Source organism: Gopherus flavomarginatus, chromosome 5 (assembly GCF_025201925.1).
Source record: "Gopherus flavomarginatus isolate rGopFla2 chromosome 5, rGopFla2.mat.asm, whole genome shotgun sequence".
Classification (NCBI taxonomy): domain Eukaryota; kingdom Metazoa; phylum Chordata; order Testudines; family Testudinidae; genus Gopherus; species Gopherus flavomarginatus.
This window is the reverse complement of record NC_066621.1, coordinates 37,536,680-37,555,144: the sequence shown is the minus strand read 5'-3', so window position 1 is coordinate 37,555,144 and position 18,465 is coordinate 37,536,680. Positions and strand designations below refer to the sequence as shown.

The following is an 18,465-nucleotide window of genomic DNA, read 5'->3' as shown; positions in this document are numbered from 1 at the left end:
GCGAATACCTCACGTTTGCAAGCTGAAAACCTCGCCTCCACCTCACTGAGAGTTTTGGAACCATAGGCCATCGGTCTCATCTGGCCAGCTTATTTTTTGCAGCAAAACAGCTCCAGTGCTTGCTGGAGTAGTTGCCAGGTGCAAGTAAAACGACAGGCCTTGTTTAGGAGAGGCTCGCGCTGGTGCAGCCACTAGAGCCTTTGTAAGATCATTAAAAAGGCACCTTTCAAAATTGGCAGTCAAATCCTAGTGAGGAAAAAACAAAGAAGCGTAAACTCTGGCAAGTCAAATGAAAAGTGTAAGGCAGAGGTCAAAAACGAATGTGAAGAGCAACTAGCCAAGGCACAGCAACTAACAACAAAGGCTTTTTTAAGTACATGGGATGCAGGAAGTCTGCCAAAGGGTCAGCAAAGCCACTAGTTGATCAGTGCTAAAGGAGCACTCCAGGAAGACCTGGCCACTGCGGCAAAGCTACATAAATTCCTTGCTTCTGTTTTCACTGCAGAGGAAGCGGAGGAAATCCAGACACGCCAGCCCTTCTTTTTAGGTGACAGATGCTAGAATCAAAGAATTATAGATCCATGGGGTTAGAAGGGACTACAAGGTCCAGGGAGGGTGTTTGGGTGAAGAAGGGGGTTTGGAGTGTAGGCTCTGGGAGGGAGTTTGGGTTCTGGGGGCAGGGTCTGGGCGGGGACAGGGGGTTGGGGTTGGGGTGCAGATTGGGGTACAAGCTCTGGGAGGGAGTTTGGGTGCTAGGTGCAGGGTCTGGGCTGGGACAGGGGGTTGAGGTGCAGGAGGGGGTTTGGGGGCTGGGTGCAGAGTCTGGGCTGGGACGAGGTTGGGGTGCAGGAGAGAATTTGGGTGCTAGGTGCAGAGTCTGGCATGGGACAGGGGGTTGGGGTGCAGGAGGAGGTTTGGGGGCTGGGTGCAGGGTCTGGGCTGGGACAGGGGGTTGTGGTGCAGGAGGGGGCTTGGGGGGCTGAGTGTGAGAGGGGGTTTGAGTGCTGGGTGCAGGCTCTGGGCTGGGACAGGGCATTGAGGTGCAGGAGGGGGTTTGGGGGCTGGGTGCAGGGTCTGGGCTGGGACAAGATTGGGGTGTAGAATGGGGCTTGGGGGGCTGGGTGTGAGGGGAGTTTGAGTTCTGGGTGCAGGCTCTGGGCTGGGACAGGGCGTTGGGGTGCAGGAGGGAGTGCAGGGTGTGGGGCTGGGCCAGAGATGAGGAGTTTGAGGTGCAGCAGGAAGGCTGCCCTGGGGCTGGGGTGAGGAGCCAGAGTGGAGGATTCCCCCCAGGGACAAGACACTCACCCAGGCCCCAACAGGCTGCTGCTCAGGAGGTCCAGCCAGGATAAGCCCCCCTCCTCAGATTCGACTTGGAGTCACCTGATGGGGGAGGGGAGGCTGCCATGTGCCTCCTACCTCTGCAGGCGCAGCAGCCACCTCAGCCTGCCCCCAGCTCCACTCCCCTGTAGCCCACAGTGGCAGCGGCCAGTGAGAGAGCACAGTGTGGAGATGCAGGGAGCAGGCAGGGACGCTCGGGGGAGGCACATGGGGGCAGCAGGCAGGACTGGGGTATGCTCTGGGGGAGGCACATGGGAGTGGCAGGTTGGGCTGGGGGAGAAACCCTGCCCTGAACATTGGTGGAGCTGTGCCCCTCAGGGCCCTGAATTTGCTGGAGCCCAGGCACCACAGGCCCATATAACTTGCTGCCTCTGGCAAGGTTCATCTAGTCTAACCCCTGCCAAGTTGCAGGACTTTGTGTGTCTAACCCACCTAGCTTCTCTTTTCTGGCTGCGGTCCCTTGACTGCAGCAGCTCCCCCGATGTCCTTGCACTCCTCTTTCCCTTAGATCCTTCACTTCTCTGCCTACTAGTTTGCTGCATCTCTGAGTCCTCTCTATATGCCCTGGCCCAGCAGCTAGTTACCCAGGATACACTCCCATTGCCATCCTTGGGGGCAGCCTGGACTGTGAGGGCTGCAGGTGTTGGTCTCTGGTCAATGCAGGTGCTATGGCGGCTGTACACCTGAGTGGTGACACCTGCAACCCATCACCAAACTGTGGGGCCATATTCTGCAAGGTGGCCTCCCTGGCTGAGATTCTGTGAGCAGAGAACCCCTGGGTCAGAGAAGGAAAATGGCCTAAACAGAACACTCTGTCAATGGCTCCCAGAGACATCCCCGTGACACCCGACTGTGCAGCCAGGGGGTTCTCCTGCTCCTTCATCATCACCGTGGGCAAGAGTCTGGCAATGGGAATGGATTATGCATCTGGCCAAAGGGGAACTGGCCATGGAGGTGGAGGAGTTCTTGGCTTTGCCCTCCTCATCCTCCTCCTCATCCAAGTTGTCCTCTTCTGCTTTCTTCTCCATGACCACGTGCTCCATTCCCATGGCCAGATCCTCCCCCTCCTCCACTTCCTTCTCTCTGGCCAGGTCCTCCCTCTCCCTCTCTGTGGCCAGGTTCTCCTCCTCCTTTTCCTCCTCATCCTCCTCTCTGGCCAGGTCCTCTTCCTCGTGCTCCTTCTCTGTGGCCAGGTTCTCCTCCTTCTCATCATCTTCCTCTCTGGCCAGGTCCTCTTGCTCCTACTCCTCCATTTCCAGGTCCACCTCCTTCTCTTCTTCTTCCCCCTGCATTGGCACATCTTCGTCCTCCTCAATTCCTGGGTCCTCCTAGTCTATAGTCAGGTCCTCTACCTCCTCTTCTGCCTCTTCTTCTTCCCCCTGCATGGCCACATCCTTCTCCTCCTCCTCCTCTGTGACCAGGTCCTCTTCCTCCTCTTCCGCCTCTTCTTCTTCCGCCTGCATGGCCACATCCTCCTCCTCCTCCTCTCTGTGACCAGGTCCTCTTCCTCCTGCTCCTTCTCTGTAGCCAGGTTCTCCTCCTCTTTCCCCCCTTCTCATCTTCCTCTCTGCCCAAGTCCTCTTGCTTCTCCTCCTCCATGGCCAGGTCCTCCACCTTTTCTTCTTCCCTCTGCATGGCCGCATCCTCCTCCTCTGTGACCAGGTCCTCTTCCTCCTGCTCCTTCTCTGTGGTCACTTCCCAATCCTCCTCCATTTCCTTTTCCTCCATAGTCATTACCTCCTCTTCCTTCTCCTGCATGGCCACATCTTCGTCCTCCTCCATTGCCAGGTCCTCTTCCTTCTTCTCCTCCTGATGCAGATTCTCCTTGCCCTCCTCTGTGGCCTGGTCCTTCTCCATGGCCAGGTCCTCCTCTTTCTCCTCTGGAGTCAGGTCCTCCTCCTCTTCCTCCTGCTCCATGGCCAGGTGCTCCACTCCTGTGGTCAGGTCCTCTTCTTCTTTCTCCACAGGCAGGTGCTCCTCTTCCTGCTCCATAGCCAGCTCCTTCTCTCCTTCCTTTTGCTCCATGATTAGGTGTTCCTCCTCCAGCGCCACGTCCTTCTCTTCCTCTTCCTTTACCTTCTTCTTCCTCCTCCTTCTCAGTGGTCAAGTACTCTTCCTCTTCTATGCAGAGGTCCTCCTCCTTCTCTTCTGCTGACAAGTTCTCTTCCTCCTCCTTTCCTCTGCTGCAGACACATTCTCCTCCTCCTCCTCCTCCTCTCCTCTTCTGCGGTCAGGTTTTCCTTTTCCTCCTCTTCAGACACATTCCCCTCTTCCTCCTCCTCCTCTTCTGCAGACACATTTTCTTCCTCCTCCTCCTCTTCTTCCTCTTCTGCAGACACATTCTCTTGCTCCTCCTGCTCTTCTTCCTCTTCTGCAGACACATTCTCTTCCTCCTCCTCCTTTTCTTCCTCTTCTGCAGACAGGTTCTCTTCCTCCTTCTCCTCTTCTTCCCCTTCTGCAGACACGTTCTCCTGCTCCTCTTCTTCCTCTTTTGCAGACAGGTTCTCCTCCTCTTTCTCCTCCTCTTCCTCTTCTGCAGTCAGGTTTTCCTCTTCCTCCTCTTCAGACACATTCCCCTCTTCCTCCTCCTCCTCTTCTGCAGACACATTTTCTTCCTCCTCCTCCTCCTTTTCTTCCTCTTCTGCAGACAGGTTCTCCTCCTCCTTCTCCTCTTCTTCCCCTTCTGCAGACACGTTCTCCTGCTCCTCTTCCTCCTCTTCTTCCTCTTTTGCAGACAGGTTCTCCTCCTCCTCCTCCTTCTCCTCCTCTTCCTCTTCTGCAGACACTTTCTCCTCCTCCTCTTCCTCCTCCTCTTCCTCTTCTGCAGACAGGTTCTCAGCCTCCTCCTTGTCCTCTTCTATAGATATTTCATCCTCCCCCTCCTCCTCTGTGTCCAGGTCTTCCTCCTCCTCTGTGGTCATGTTCTCCTTCTCTTTTATCACTAGCTCCTCCACCTCCTCCTCTTTTTCAGTGATCAGGACTTGCTCTTCCTGCTTCTCCTCCTCCTCTGTCTCTAGCTCTTCCTCCTCTTCCTCTCCTTCTGTTTCTGGGTCTTCTTCCTCCTCTGCCTTTTCCTCAAGGGCAAGGTCCTTCTCTGACTGGTCCGTGGGGGTCTCTGCATCAGAGAGACAAGGGCAGAGGGTGACTCTTGCTGGGGAGGGGGGAAGAGGAAGGACAGGGGTGTGAAGGGATGGGGAGAGCAGATTTAATGTTTCCCCCTCCCATGTAAGCATCCAAAGGCAGAGAGATCCCCAGACTGCCCCTCCCACAGACCCCTCAGCCCCAGGCCCCATGGCAGAGAGATCCCCACACTGCCCTTCCCAGATACCCTCAGCCCCAGGGCCCCATGGCAGAGAGATCCCCACACTGCCCCTACCACAGACCCCTCAGCCCCAGAGCCCCATGGTAGAGAGATCCCCACACTGTCCCTCCCACAGACCCCTCAGCCCCACGGCCCCATGGGAGAGAGATCCCCACACTGCCCCTCCCACAGACCCTCAGCCCTATGGCTCCATGGCAGATGGGGCCCTTCACTGTCCCATCCTCCCTGGGAGTTGCCCCAAAGCATCAGGGACCCACTTCCCAGCAGCTCCCCCCATGCCCCACTGCAGGGGGTGGCTCTGCAACTGCCGCTGATGTCATTGGGCTCACGTGGCTCAGGCAAGACCTCTGGGCTGGGATCCCCCCAATGACTGCGACAGAGTGACTGGGTGTTAATGGCCCCTTGCTCCTCTCCATGCCCAGGGGGTCTCCTCACCTGCACTGGAGGAGCACTCAGCCTCCTTGTGGCAGGGAGCCTCCAGAGAGTGGCTGCTCTCCCCTTCAGCACCAGTTGAGCTGCTGGGGCAGTGATCCCCCAGCTCCTGCCCTGGGGTTGCCTCCTGCTGGCCCACGTGGCTGGGCTGAGGGCTGGCCTTCCAGCAGAAGCAAACCCAGAACTGCGTTGCCTGACTCCTCCCGTGGGCTGAGTCCTGCCTGTCTAGACTGACCTTGGGCCACCTCCATCTCGGCCTGGATGTTGTCTCTCTCCGCTCGGCACCAGCCCTGGGGACTGGTTTCCTCCTGGTGAGCAAGGCTGAGCAGGACCATCTCCTGGGGTGGCTGAAGCCTGCTTTCAATGCCATGGGGATGGAAGGGCAGCTCTCTGTCTGAGGACGCTGGCAGCTGCCCCCCTCTTTCTCCGGGGCCACCTGTGGAGCCCTCCTCCTCAGATACCTTCTCAGCACATCCATCCTGGAACTGAGCAGGGAGCAGCCGTGAGTCTGGGGCAACACAGCCTCTCACCAATGGGCCTGTCTGCCCCCTATCTGGGTTGACTCCCTCATCCCATGCCCCCTGGGGGACACCTGGACTGGGATCTGCACACACTGGCAGGGCTCACCATGCAGGCTGCTCCCAAAGCTCCTCCAGTTTAGGGACCCCCAGGGTATCTCATCTCTTTAGAGCAATGGGGTCAGTGACAGAGACCTGTAGTCAGTCTGGACAGGCGTCATCCTCATGTAGCCCCAGGCCACACTCCCTCCCTGGCCTGAGAAGGCAGAGAACCCAGGTATCCAGGCTTCACTCCTGAGCCACTGGCAACAGCAGACAGGTTCCCCTGTTCCTCAACCCCCGCTCAGCAGCTACCAGATCGAGGACACTCCGACCTCAGTTCCCGACTCCTACCCCCCCTCTGCGCAGCAGACCATGGGCAGACAGCTTGGACAGGGGCAGCTCCTTGGGGGCGGAGTCCAGGAGGTGGGAGCAGCAGTGGAGCAGCGTGGTGGGAGGATGGGATCCCTTGCCCCGAGGCACACAGTGGTGCCCCCCTGAGCACGGTGCCCTGGTGTGCGATTAATTCTTGTTACAAAATATAATGCAGTAATTTGGTTTGAGTTAATCACATGCATTAACTGCAATTAATTGATAGCCCTAATTATTATGTTGGATTACAAATATTTGCACTGTACAGAAAAACGATCTACAAGTTGAAGCCTGACGGGGCATACAAATGTTTAGCATAATTGGCATGTAAATTTCTTGCAATACTGGCTACAGTAGTACCATGCAAATGTCTCTTCTCACTTTTAGTGATATTCTCCATGAGAAGTGGGCAGCATTATCTCCTGCAAATGTAAACAGACTTGTTTATCATTGCGATTGGCTGAACAAGGAGTAAGACTGAGTGGACTTGTGGGCTCTAAAGTTTTACATTGGTTCGTTTAAGAGTGCAGTTATGTAACAAAAAGTGTCTAGGTTTGTAAGTTTCACTTTCATGATAAAGAGATTGTAGTACAGTACTTGTATGAGGTGAATTGAAAAATACTATTTTTTTAATCTTTTCTGCAGTGTAAATATTGGTAGTCAAACATAATAACATATAGTAAGCACTGTACATTTTGTATTCTGTTTCAGAGGGGCAGCTGTATTAGTCTGTATCAGCAAAAACAATGAGGAGACCTTGTGGCACCTTAGAACCCCATTCATGTTGCCTTATAGAGTGTGAGGCTGCATTAATAACAATGTGTTAATACTTGAGGGCTCAGCCGAGTGCAGTTAGGTATTCCCCGGGAAAGATCCCACCCTCTGACTCCACTACCTCAACCAAGCTTCACAATCATCATTTCTGTGTACAGTATTAAACTGTGTGTTTAAAATTTATACTCTGTGTGTGTGTGTATATATATATATATATATATATATACACACACACACACAGAGTGTGTATATATATATAATACAGCAAAGAATATATATATATAAAACAGCAAAGAATATATATATATAAAACAGCAAAGAATCCTGTGGCACCTTATAGACTAACAGACGTTTTGGAGCATGAGCTTTCGTGGGTGAATACCCACTTCGTCAGATGCACATGGTGGAAATTTCCAGGGGCAGGTATATATATGCAGGCAAGCTAGAGACAATGAGGTAGTTCAATCAGGGAGGATGAGGCCCTGTTCTAGCAGTTGAGGTGTGAAAACCAAGGGAGGAGGAACTGGTTTTGTAATTGGCAAGCCATTCACAGTCTTTGTTTAATCCTGAGCTAATGGTGTCAAATTTGCAGATGAACTGAAGCTCAGCAGTTTCTCTTTGAAGTCTGGTCCTGAAGTTTTTTTGCTGTAGGATGGCCACCTTAAGGTCTGCTATAGTGTGGCCAGGGAGGTTGAAGTGTTCTCCTGCAGGTTTTTGTATATTGCCATTCCTAATATCTGATTTGTGTCCATTTATCTTTTTCCGTAGCGACTGTCCAGTTTGGCTAATGTACATAGCAGAGGGGCATTGCTGGCATATGATGGAGTATATTACATTGGTGGACGTGCAGGTGAATGAACCGGTGATGGTGTGGCTGGTCTGGTTAGGTCCTGTGATGGTGTCGCTGGTGTAGATATGTGGGCAGAGTTGGCATCGAGGTTTGTTGCATGGACTGGTTCCTGAGCTAGAGTTACTATGGTGCAGTGTGCAGTTACTGGTGAGAATATGTTTCAGGTTGGCAGGTTGCCTGTGGGCGAGGACTGGCCTGCCACCTAAGGCTTGTGAAAGTGTGGGATCATTGTCTAGGATGGGTTGTAGATCCCTGACGATGCATTGGAGGGGTATTAGCTGGGGACTGTATGTGATGGCCAGTGGAGTCCTGTTGATTCCTTTCTTGGGTTTGTCTTGCAGTAGGAGGCTTCTGGGTACACGTCTGGCTCTGTTGATCTGTTTCCTTATTTCCTCGTGCAGGTATTGTAGTTTTGAGAATGCTTGGCGGAGATTTTGTAGGTGTTGGTCTCTGTCTGAGGGGTTAGAGCAGATGCGGTTGTACTTCAGTGCTTGGCTGTAGACAATGGATCGTGTGATGTGCCCGGGATGGAAGCTGGAGGCATGAAGGTAGGCATAGCGGTCGGTAGGTTTTCTGTATAGGGTGGTGTTAATGTGACCATCACTTATTTGCACTGTGGTGTCTAGGAAGTGGACTTCCCGTGCAGATTGGTCCAGGCTGAGGCTGATGATGGGGTGGAAGCTGTTGAAATCGTTTTGGAATTTTTCCAGACTCCTTCCTATGGGTCCAGATGATGAAGATGTCATCAATGTAGCGTAGGTAGAGAAGGGGCGTGAGTGGACGAGAGCTGAGGAAGCGTTGTTCCAGGTCAGCCATAAAAATATTGGCATATTGTGGGGCCATGCGGGTGCCCATAGCAGTGCCACTGATCTGGAGATATATATTGTCCTCAAATTTGAAATAGTTGTGTGTGAGGATAAAGGCACAGAGCTCAGCAGCCAGTTGTGCTGTGGCATCATCAGGGATACTGTTCCTGACAGCTTGTATTCCATCTGTGTGTGGGATGTTTGTGTAGAGAACCTCTACATCCATGGTGGCTAGGATGGTGTTTTCTAGAAGGTCACCAATGCATTGTAGTTTCCTCAGGAAATCAGTGGTGTCACGGAGATAACTGGGAGTGCTGGTGGCATATGGTCTGAGTAGAGAGTCCACATATCCAGACAGTCCTTCAGTGAGAGTGCCAATGCCCGAGATGATGGGGCATACAGGATTTCTGGGTTTGTGGATCTTAGGTAGTAGATAGAATAACCCTGGTCGGGGCTGTAAGGGTATGTTGATTTGTTCTGGTGTTAGTGTAGGGAGTGTCCTGAGTAGATGCTGCAGTTTCTTAGTGTATTCCTCAGTGGGATCTGAGGGAAGTGGCCTGTAGAATTTGGTGTTGGAGAGTTGTCTGGCAGCCTCCTTTTGGTAGTCAGACCTGTCCATGATGACAACAGCACGTCCTTTATCAGCCTCTTTGATGATAATGTCTGGGTAGTTTCTGAGGCTGTGGATGGCATTGCGTTCTGCACGACGTAGCTTATGAGGCAAGCGATGTTGTTTTTCCACTCACAATGGTCCTGCTAATGCAGCCCAATATGCTGTTAGCCTTCTTGGCAACAAGAGCACACTGCTGACTCATATCCAGCTTCTTGTCACTGTAATCCCCAGGTCCTTTTTTGCAGAACTGATGCTTAGCCAGTCGGTCCCCAGCCTGTAGCAGTGCATGAGATTCTTCCGTCCAAAGTGCAGGACTCTCTTGACTCCTGCTGACTCCACCCCAGGGGGCCCCTCCTAGCGCCTGAGTCACAAGGGCTGCTGTGCCCTGGGGAAGTGTTTAGTGCCCAATAACAGACTAGGATTGTCGTCCAGGCACAAGGGTACAAATCTATCACAATCTCCAGTAACAACACAACAAGTGAGGTAGCTTATTGGGCAGAGGAAAGAAACGCCTGGGGTAAGGAAAGAACAGGAGTAACTAGACTAGTAACCCATCAACAATCACATCATTTAAAAGGGGCCCGACCCCCCACAACCAGCTCTCTCCCAGCCCCTGCGCAGCAGAATGGGAGCTGAGTATCTGTTCTCTAGGAGCTGATGCTGCCCTGTGCTCCTTGGCTGGTTTGAAATTCACAAGGAAAAGAAGCAAACATCGGGATTCTTACCGGGTCTTCGGTCTCAGTGTCAATGGGCACCTCCCAATCTGTGACGCGTCTCCCTCGGCTCCACTCCATCAACAGCCAACAACTGAATGTAAAATGACCCCTTTGTCTCTGAGCGCTGGCTTCTGATTGGCTCCCTCCGTTCCACTCCACCAACAGCCAACAACCGAATGTAAACCAACCCCTTTGTCTCTGAGTGCTGGCTATTGATTGGCTCCCTCCGCTCCACTCCACCAACAGCCAACAACCGAATGTAAACCAATCCCTTTGTCTCCGAGCGCTGTGACTGGCTGTAGTGATAGCTCCCTGCGTGTTCCATCTACGCCCGGCATTCCAGGCATGCTGGGAAGCAGAATCCTGAGTCCTGCAGCCATTGCAGTGGCAGATTAACGCACAGGAAGCCCATACCCAGGGGCCTCAGGCAACTTGGGGGGCCCTGGGAAAATCTCACAATGCTCAGGCAGCATGATTTCGCTGGTGATTTTCCTCACAGAAATGTTTGTAATCAAAATCACTATATATATATATGGGGTTTCTATTGGAAGTTAACTTGACCGCGTTCAATTACAGTACTATAAAAAAATAATTAGAGCAGTGCAAGGGATATTAGGCAAAAAAAGAATTTGTGTGTGTAAATATTTGTGTGTAATTATGCAAGGTTTTAAGGACCTAAACCACACTCATGGTTTGTAAAATCCTGTTTGTAGGTTTGAGATAAATTAGGTTTGTTTTGTTCTGTTTTTAAATGAAAAAATAATGCCACCAAAACTCCATTTAAATCTCACATCCAAAGGTCCCTGCTGCAGCTCCGCAGGCTGGAGCCTGCACATCCCGTGACAAGCAGGGGTAGGGGCAGGTGCAGAGCGTGGCAGGGTAGGGAGACGACATCTCCCATAACAGCGGGGTCCATTCACAGTAAGGGCGGCACCTCCCCGCGGTAGCATGGGCCCCACCTACTCCTCCTGCTTTCTCCTGACACCAGCTCCACCCTTCCCAGCACCACCTCATGGCAACTTCTGCTTCCGGACTTGCACCGGAAATGGGGAGTCTAGGCCGGGCCTGGCAGTGGCTGATAGGAAACGGAGGCAGGAGACACAGCCACTCCCATGGTGCCATGGGCCTCCCAGTGGTGATGGGAGATGGAGGCAGTGGATACCACCTCTCCCATGGTGCCACGGGGCCCGACTTGGTTGAGGGGAGATAAAGCCCTGGGGAGATGCTACAGCAATATTTTCATCAATTATTTAGACCATGGCATAGAGAGTGCACTTAAAACGCCTGTGGACAATACCAAGCTGGGAGGGTTTGCAAGTGCTTTGGAGGATAAGATTAAACTTCAAAATGATCTGGACAAACTGGAGAAATGGTCTGAAGTAAACAAGATGAAATTCAATAAGGACAAATGCAAAGTGCTTCACTTAGGAAGGAACAATCAGTTGCACATATACAGAATGGGAAATAACTGCCTAGGAAGGAGCACTGTAGAAAGAGATCTCGGGGGGTCATAGTGGATCACAAGCTAAATATGACTTAACAGAAAAAAAGGGAACATTATTATGGGATGTATTAGCAGGACTATTGTAAGCAAGACAGGAGAAGTAATTCTTCCACTCTAGTGTGCGCTGATTAGGCCTCAACTGGAGCATTGTATCCAGTTCTGGGTGCCACATTGCAGGAAAGATGTAAACAAATTGGCGAAAGTCCAGAGAAGAGCAACAGAAATGATTAAAGGTCTAGAAAACATGAGCTTTGAGTGAAGATTGAAAAAAATGGGTTTGTTTAGTCTGGAGAAGAGAAGACTGAGAAGCAACATAACACCAGTTTTCAAGTACAAAAAACTTTGTTACGAGGAGGGATTCAAATTGTTCCTCTTAAACTCTGAGGATAGGACAAGAAGCAAGATGCTTAAACTGCTGCAAACGAGGTTTAGGTTGGACATTAGGAAAAACTTCCTGGCCGGCCGAGAGGAGTGAGCAGCGGCAGTGAGTGTGGGGAGGGGGTGGAGAGGAGGCCTGGGCCTGGCCGGCCGAGAGGAGCGAGCAGCGGCAGTGGGTGGGCGGCAGGGGGTGGAGAAGAGCCCTGGGCCTGGCCTGCCGAGAGGAGCGAGCGGCGGCAGTGGGTGGTGGGCAGGGAGCGGAAAGGAGACCTGGGCCTGGCCGGTCGAGAGGAGCGAGCAGTGGACAGGGGCAAGGGGGTAGAGGGGAGAGGAGCCAGTGGGCAGGGGGACCTCAGGGTGCATCGCAAGTGGAGGGGGCCAGGCCAAGGCCCCTTCGGAGCCTGGGCCCAGCACCATGGCACCAGTGGCACCATTGGAAACCCAGTACTGGGCGTGGACCCTGAGTGAGGCTTTTGGGTGATGCAGTAATGGAGCTATGGGGTGGTAAGGGCAGTTCCACGTATCTCTAATCCCAGCCTCACTTCTCCTGTGCCCAAAGCCATGGCCGTGAGCCCACCCCTCTCAGTCTCAGACCCCACAGCCCCAGAAACATGACTGGCCACTCATGCTGTGACCCAGTTACAGCTGTGAAGGCTCCCCAAACTCTCTAGAAAGACAGAAGTGGGAAGAGCAACCCCCTTAGCCTGGCAGGCAGGACGCATCCTTCCCAGTATGGCAGAGACCCTGTCCATAGGCAAATAGACCCAGCCTAGCCCATAGGAGACTGGGGGCATGGGGGGAGGGGCAGAGGAAGATGGTGCAGGCAACTGAACATGACAGAGCGAGAGAGACCCCTAGGAGGAAGGAATGAAACTCAGAACAGGGAGTCACTCTCATCTATCTAACCTTCTCCTAGGCAGCACAACACTGCTGGCCAGAGAGATGCAAATGGCAACATCATCTCCCTCGAATCCACAGCTAGTCAGGACACTCTTTTTTTGGTTTTTGGTTTTTTCTAAAGAAACCCACACCCAGCTAATGGAAAGTCCCTGTCTGGAGCCAGGGGGGGCGTGACCAGAGCCCTCGCCAGACCAGACACTTATCTCACAGACAGTGACAGCTGCTCCACTCCCAGCTGAACAGGTCTTGCCTGGAATCAACAACGCTTCTGCTCTCACTCCTTTTCCATCTCACCTCTGGGCTGGACTCTTTCCCCTCTTCCCCTCCCTCTTCCACCCCCATCACACACTTCTTTCCCCTTGGTGCCAAACACAACACAAGAAGGAAAAACAAAAGTGATCATCACAATCTGTCGTGATGGCTAGGCTCTCCTTCTCGCATCGCCCACACCCCAGGGCTCTACCCTGAACCCCCTTTGCATGATATTGTCACAGCTACAATTGGAAAGCACCTCACTGCTCCGGCACCCAACATAGTCACTCTGCACAAGAGACTTTTGTCCCTTCCACTGGTCTTAACCCCACAGAGCCCCAGGTCCAGCTAGGATGCACCTTCTTTTTCTTTAGTACTGGGGCTCTCGTCCTATCCGTCCTATCTCTCTTGGACTCCATCTGTGGGAATGGACAGGGGTGTGTTACAGACACACAGACTCTCCCCCAGCTCTCTCTGCACCCTGGGCTCACACCTCATTGTCTCCTCAATCCTTGGCGCTGTCCAGCATGTCTCCCCCCACAGAAGTGATAGAATCATAGACTATCAGGGTTGGAAGGGACCACAGGAGGTATCTAGTCCAACCCCCTGCTCAAAGCAGGATCAATTCCCAACTAAATCATCCCAGCCAGGGCTTTGGCGAGCCTGACCTTAAAAACTTCTAAGGAAGGAGATTCCACCACCTCCCTAGGTAACCCATTCAAGTGCTTCACCACCCTCCGAGTGAAAAAGTTTTTCCTAATATCCAACCTAAACCTCCCCCACTGCAACTTGAGACCATTACTCCTTGTTCTGTCATCTGGTACCACTGAGAACAGTCTAGATCCATCCTCTTTGGAACCCCCTTTCAGGTAGTTGAAAGCAGCTATCAAATTCCCCCTCATTCATCTCTTCTGCAGACTAAACAATCCCACTTCCCTCAGCCTCTCCTCAGAAGTCATGTGCTCCAGCTCCTCCTCTGACTTTGTCTCTTTCTCGCACCAGGAGGTCACCTGATCTCTTTGTTCTCCAACACCTTCAGCTGGCACCTTGCAGGGGAGAGGCCCAGGCCATTATTTGTCAGGCGACAGGGAGTTGGCCAGTCTCTGTGCTGAAGGCATCACACAGGCCCTCTAATGCTCTGCAACAGTCATACCCCTTTATCCCCCACACCAAGATACTTAAGAAATGCGTAGGAGAAACTGAGGCACACATAGAGGATTCAGAGAAAACATTAAGAACCATCCCACTTCATCACAGTGCTATATAAAAACACCCTTAATAATAATTAACTTCTTTGTTCTACACATAAAAGCACACAACTCATATTTTAATATCCGTAGTCTTAATCTTTCTAATGCGATGGATATGCCCTCTCTCCATCACTGCAGCAGCCCCTGAGTCCGTGCTGGAAAGGACGGAGCGGGGGAGCTTTCCCATGCCAGAGCAACCACAGAGCTGAAGCTGGGAAGGAAGGGGGTCTCTCCCCAGCAGCCATAGCCCTTGAGCCTCTTTCTCTGGCCGCCGTAGCCCTGCATATCCCAGATTCCCCCCACCCCCACTTCTCACACATCCTCTGCCCCCTCACCCCAGGTTTGTACTCAGCATGCTCACATCTACCTTCTATTGCCCCCAAGGCCACCATCTCACCTTACATGTGCATCTTCTCCAGGGTCCAAGCATCTAATTAGGGAAGCCACGCTTGCGCGGCTCCACTCATTAGGTGAGTGGCCCTTCATTCTCTCATGTGCTGCTGCCCAGGAGTGCACCTTAGAGGGAACTTTCCACAGACCACCTGAGTGGAGCTGGGCCACAGTTTGAGAACCTCTGAATTAGAGAACATGCTTGTTTCAAGTTGCGCCATGCTGCCTTCTAGTGTTGTTTGGCAGCCACCTGCTCTTTCCACTGCTTGCAGAATGAGCAGCCCATTGGAGCGCTACTGGTGGGGGCTTGGAACCAGAGTGGACTGGCAGCCCCTCATCAGCTCCCCTACATTCCCTGTGCGGGAGCCACCCAGCAGACTATCAACTGACTATCAATTGTTCAGGTGTTCCTCCAACCCACTGCCATGTGCTGCTCCTGCCCTCTGCCTTGGATCTGCTCCCTTGAACCTCCTGATTGCTGTTTAGGGGGGTGGTAGGGGAGGAGGGGTGCTGTTTTGAGGGTGTCCCCCTCCTCTGTTCCTCCCTCCCCCATCTCCACAGAACAGAGGGACACATGACAGAGCTGAGAATGAGGGGAACAGCTGCTGTCTTAAAGTCTCCCTCTCACACACAGGGTGTGTGTCTCTGTCTCTCTCTGCCATGCTGTCTTCCCCTCACCCCATTCATGTTGCCTTACAGAGTGCTAGGGTTCAGGCGAGTGCTAGTTCATCATTTAGCAGTAAGGTATTCCCTGGGAAAGATCCCACTCTCTGACTCCACCACTTCAACCTAGCTTCACAATCATCATTTCTGTGTACAGTATTAAATTGTGTGTTTATAGTCTTTTGTCTGGCAAAAAAAATTCCCTGGAACCTACCCCGCCCACTCTATTTACATAAATTCTTAAGGGGAAATTGGATTTGCTTAACATCGTTTCACTTAAAGAAGCATTTTTTCAGGAAACTAACTACAATGTTAAGCAAAGAATTACTATATATTTTTAAAAATAATTTAAAACTGTGAGGACTCTGGGCTGGGGTTGGTGCTGCGGGGTTTGGGGTGTGAGAGGGGTCTCAGTGCTAGGTCAGAGGGTTGGGGTGTGAGCGTGTCATAACCATACAGCTAAGGGTAGCCTAGAATTCCTCCTTACCTGTAAGAGGTTAAGAAGCTCAAATAACCTGCTTGGCACCTGACCAAAAGAAACAGTCAGGACAAAAGATACTTTCAAATCGCAGGGGGAAGGGGGTGGAGAGAGGTTTTGTTTGTGGTTTTTGTGTGTGTGTTTTCTCTTAGGAAACAGAGAAGCATCGGATCAGAAAACTCCTCCTATATTCCACCCTAAAAAGTCTCTCACATTGCAAATATTGTAAGTAAAAGCCAAGCAAGGCATGTTAGATTCTCTTTTGGTTTTGCTTGTAAATTTTTCCTTGGCTGGAGGGAGGTTTATTCCAGTTTTTTGTAACTTTGAAACTAAGCCTAGAGGAAATTCTGCTGTGTTTTTGCATCTTTTGTTACCCTGTAAAGTTATCTTCCATCCTGATTTTACAGAGCTAATATTTACCTTTTTGTTTTGAAATAAAATCCTTCTTTTAAGAACCTGACAGATTTTTCCATTGTCCTAAGCCCCAGGGCTTGGGGTCTTTGATCACTTTGTAACCAATTGGTTAAGAAATTCTTCTCAAGCCTCCCCAGGAAAGGAGGTGTAAGGGCTTAGGGATATTTGGGGGGCAGGGGAATAGGAACTCCAAGTGATCCTTTCCCTGATTCTTTTTTAAAACACTTGGCATGCCCTGGGCCCAGATGAAGCCCCTAGCTTCAGCACAGCTTGAGTGTGGAATGCGGTAAGTTCTGTTCTGCTCCCAGCTTCCCCATTTGGGCCAGGGAGTTTGTTTATAAACAGAGGCAGGGTGATTAAGATAACAAAAGCCTTGTCATTCAATTAAATTAAGGATCATTGCATGATCCTGAAAGCATTGCCAGGCACACCAGTTAAAAGACACGAAACAAAGGGAAAGAATAGTCTGGTTTTAGAATGGAAAGAGGTAAAGAGTGGTGTCTCCTAAAGGTCTCTACGGGGACCACTGCTGTTCAGCATACTCAGCAATGGTCTGGAGAAAGGGATAAAGAGTGAGGTGGCAATATTTGCAGATGATATGAAATTACTCAAGATAGTTAAGTCCAAAACTGACTGCAAAGAGTTACAAAGGGATCTCACAAAACTGCGTGACAGGGCAACACAATGGCAAATGAAATTCAGTGTTGATAAATATGAAGTCATGCAAATGGCAAAATGTAGTCCCAATGATACATACAAAATCACAGGATCTAAATTAGCTGTTAGCTGCCAAGAAAGGGATCTTGGAGTCATTGTGGATAGTTCTGTGAAAACATCTGCTTAATGTGCAGTGGTAATAATAATAAAAAAAGGAACAACATGTTGGGAATTATTAGGAAAGGGATAGATAATAAGTCAGAAAATATCATATTGCCCCTATAGAAATCCATGGTACACCCACATCTTGAATACTGCGTGAAGATCTGGTCACCCTGTCTCAAAAAAGTACAGAGAAGGGCAACAGAAATGATTAGGCGTATGATGAGCTTTTGTATGAGGAGAGATTAAAAAGACTGGGACTTTTCATATTAGAAAGGATATGACTAAGGGGGGATATGATAGAGGTCTATGAAATCATGAAATGTGTGGAGAAAGTAATTAGGAAATGTTAGTTACTCATTCATCTAACAGCAGAACTAAGGGTGACCCAATGAAATTAATAGGCAGCAGATTTCAAACAAGCAAAGGAAGGTATTTCCTCACAATCAAGCCATGGAAGTCTTTGCCAGGGGATGTTGTGAAGGCCAAAACTGTAAGAGGGTTCAAAGAAGAACTAGATAAGTTCCTGGAGAATAGATCCATCAATGGCTATTAGCCAGGATGGGCAGGGATGGAACGCCATGTTCTGCATGTCCCTCGCCTCTGTTTGCTAGAAGCTAGGATTGGACGACTTCGTGATTGCGTGTTTTCTTCATTCCCTCTGAAGCACCCAGTATTGGTACTGTTTGAAAACAGGATCCTGGACTATATGGAATATCGATCTGACCACTCTGGCCATTCTGATGTTCCTACATATAACTGAGCTGTATCTGCCCCCCACTGTAACCTACTAGACCCCATTCCTCTCCTAGGGCTGGCATAGAACCCAGGAGTCCTGGAAGGGTCTCTCTCTCTACAGAGTTAGTAACTAAGTAAGAAAATACATTAACATTTTAATCAGTGTCCCTAAAGTGATTTTCCACAAGATGTCAGACCACTTTGGTATTAGAGCTCAGTTGGTCTAATATTGATTTAATTTTCTTTCTTTTATGAGGGAATTAGATACAGGGCTCCTGTCAGCTAATTGCTAAGTTATCTGCCAAAACACTCCAGTTTTCAGGTGCCGAAGTAGCCCCTGGAATCCTGGTTCAATTACCCTCCCTGCCACCACCAACATTTGAAATGGTGCCCTTGAGTGAACATCCCCTACTGTGCTCCTCCCATAAGAGCTGCATTAACAGGCAACGCTGCAAGTGACCCCCATGCCTCTCTAGTTCCTTGGCCACATGTATCCTGTCCCTATTCTGGTGGCTAATCCAGAAAAAGAGGAAAAGAGCTCACCACTGCACCAACCTGAGGGATGTGTTGGGTTGAGATCAGCTGGTCGAAGCAGGCAATAGGGACAAAATCTGAGACTTGAAGCTCCTAGAGTGACCTCTTCCCTTTATAGACCTGCCCTTCAGTCATACACACCTGTTTTCAACTTTAATGTGATAGTAAATAGACCCATTTTAAATTCTTCACCACACAAGACAAAGCCCGTGGGATTCCTCATTAATTATTTATTTCTCCTCCCCTGGCTCCCTACAGCCACCAGCCCCTTCGAGCTTCCCTCCTTCTCTCCCAGGCTCTGCTCACTTGATTGCAGCAGCTCAGCGCACAGTCCAGCTTTGCTCTTTCATTTCCATTCTTCACTT

The 18,465-nt window shown here is 50.8% G+C and overlaps 3 protein-coding genes across 3 annotated transcripts in view; all 3 read right to left on the bottom strand.

Annotated features, from left to right (window-relative positions):
- Nucleotides 1-3,065, bottom strand: part of LOC127052619 (major centromere autoantigen B-like) — a 362,626-nt gene extending 359,561 nt beyond the window's left edge. The window contains exon 1 of the mRNA XM_050956490.1: nucleotides 2,953-3,065. The gene's annotated coding sequence lies outside the window, so the exon portion shown is untranslated. The remainder of the gene's footprint in view (nucleotides 1-2,952) is intronic.
- LOC127052538 (zinc finger protein 239-like) overlaps nucleotides 1-18,465 on the bottom strand; it is a 232,021-nt gene that overhangs the window by 144,790 nt on the left and 68,766 nt on the right. The gene's annotated exons all lie outside the window — the stretch shown is intronic.
- The window catches only part of LOC127051488 (cilia- and flagella-associated protein 251-like), a 118,077-nt gene continuing 102,118 nt past the window's right edge, over nucleotides 2,507-18,465 (bottom strand). The window contains exon 2 of the mRNA XM_050953809.1: nucleotides 2,507-2,744. Within this exon, the coding sequence (XP_050809766.1) occupies nucleotides 2,667-2,744 (78 nt within the window). The 3' untranslated portion in view covers nucleotides 2,507-2,666. The remainder of the gene's footprint in view (nucleotides 2,745-18,465) is intronic.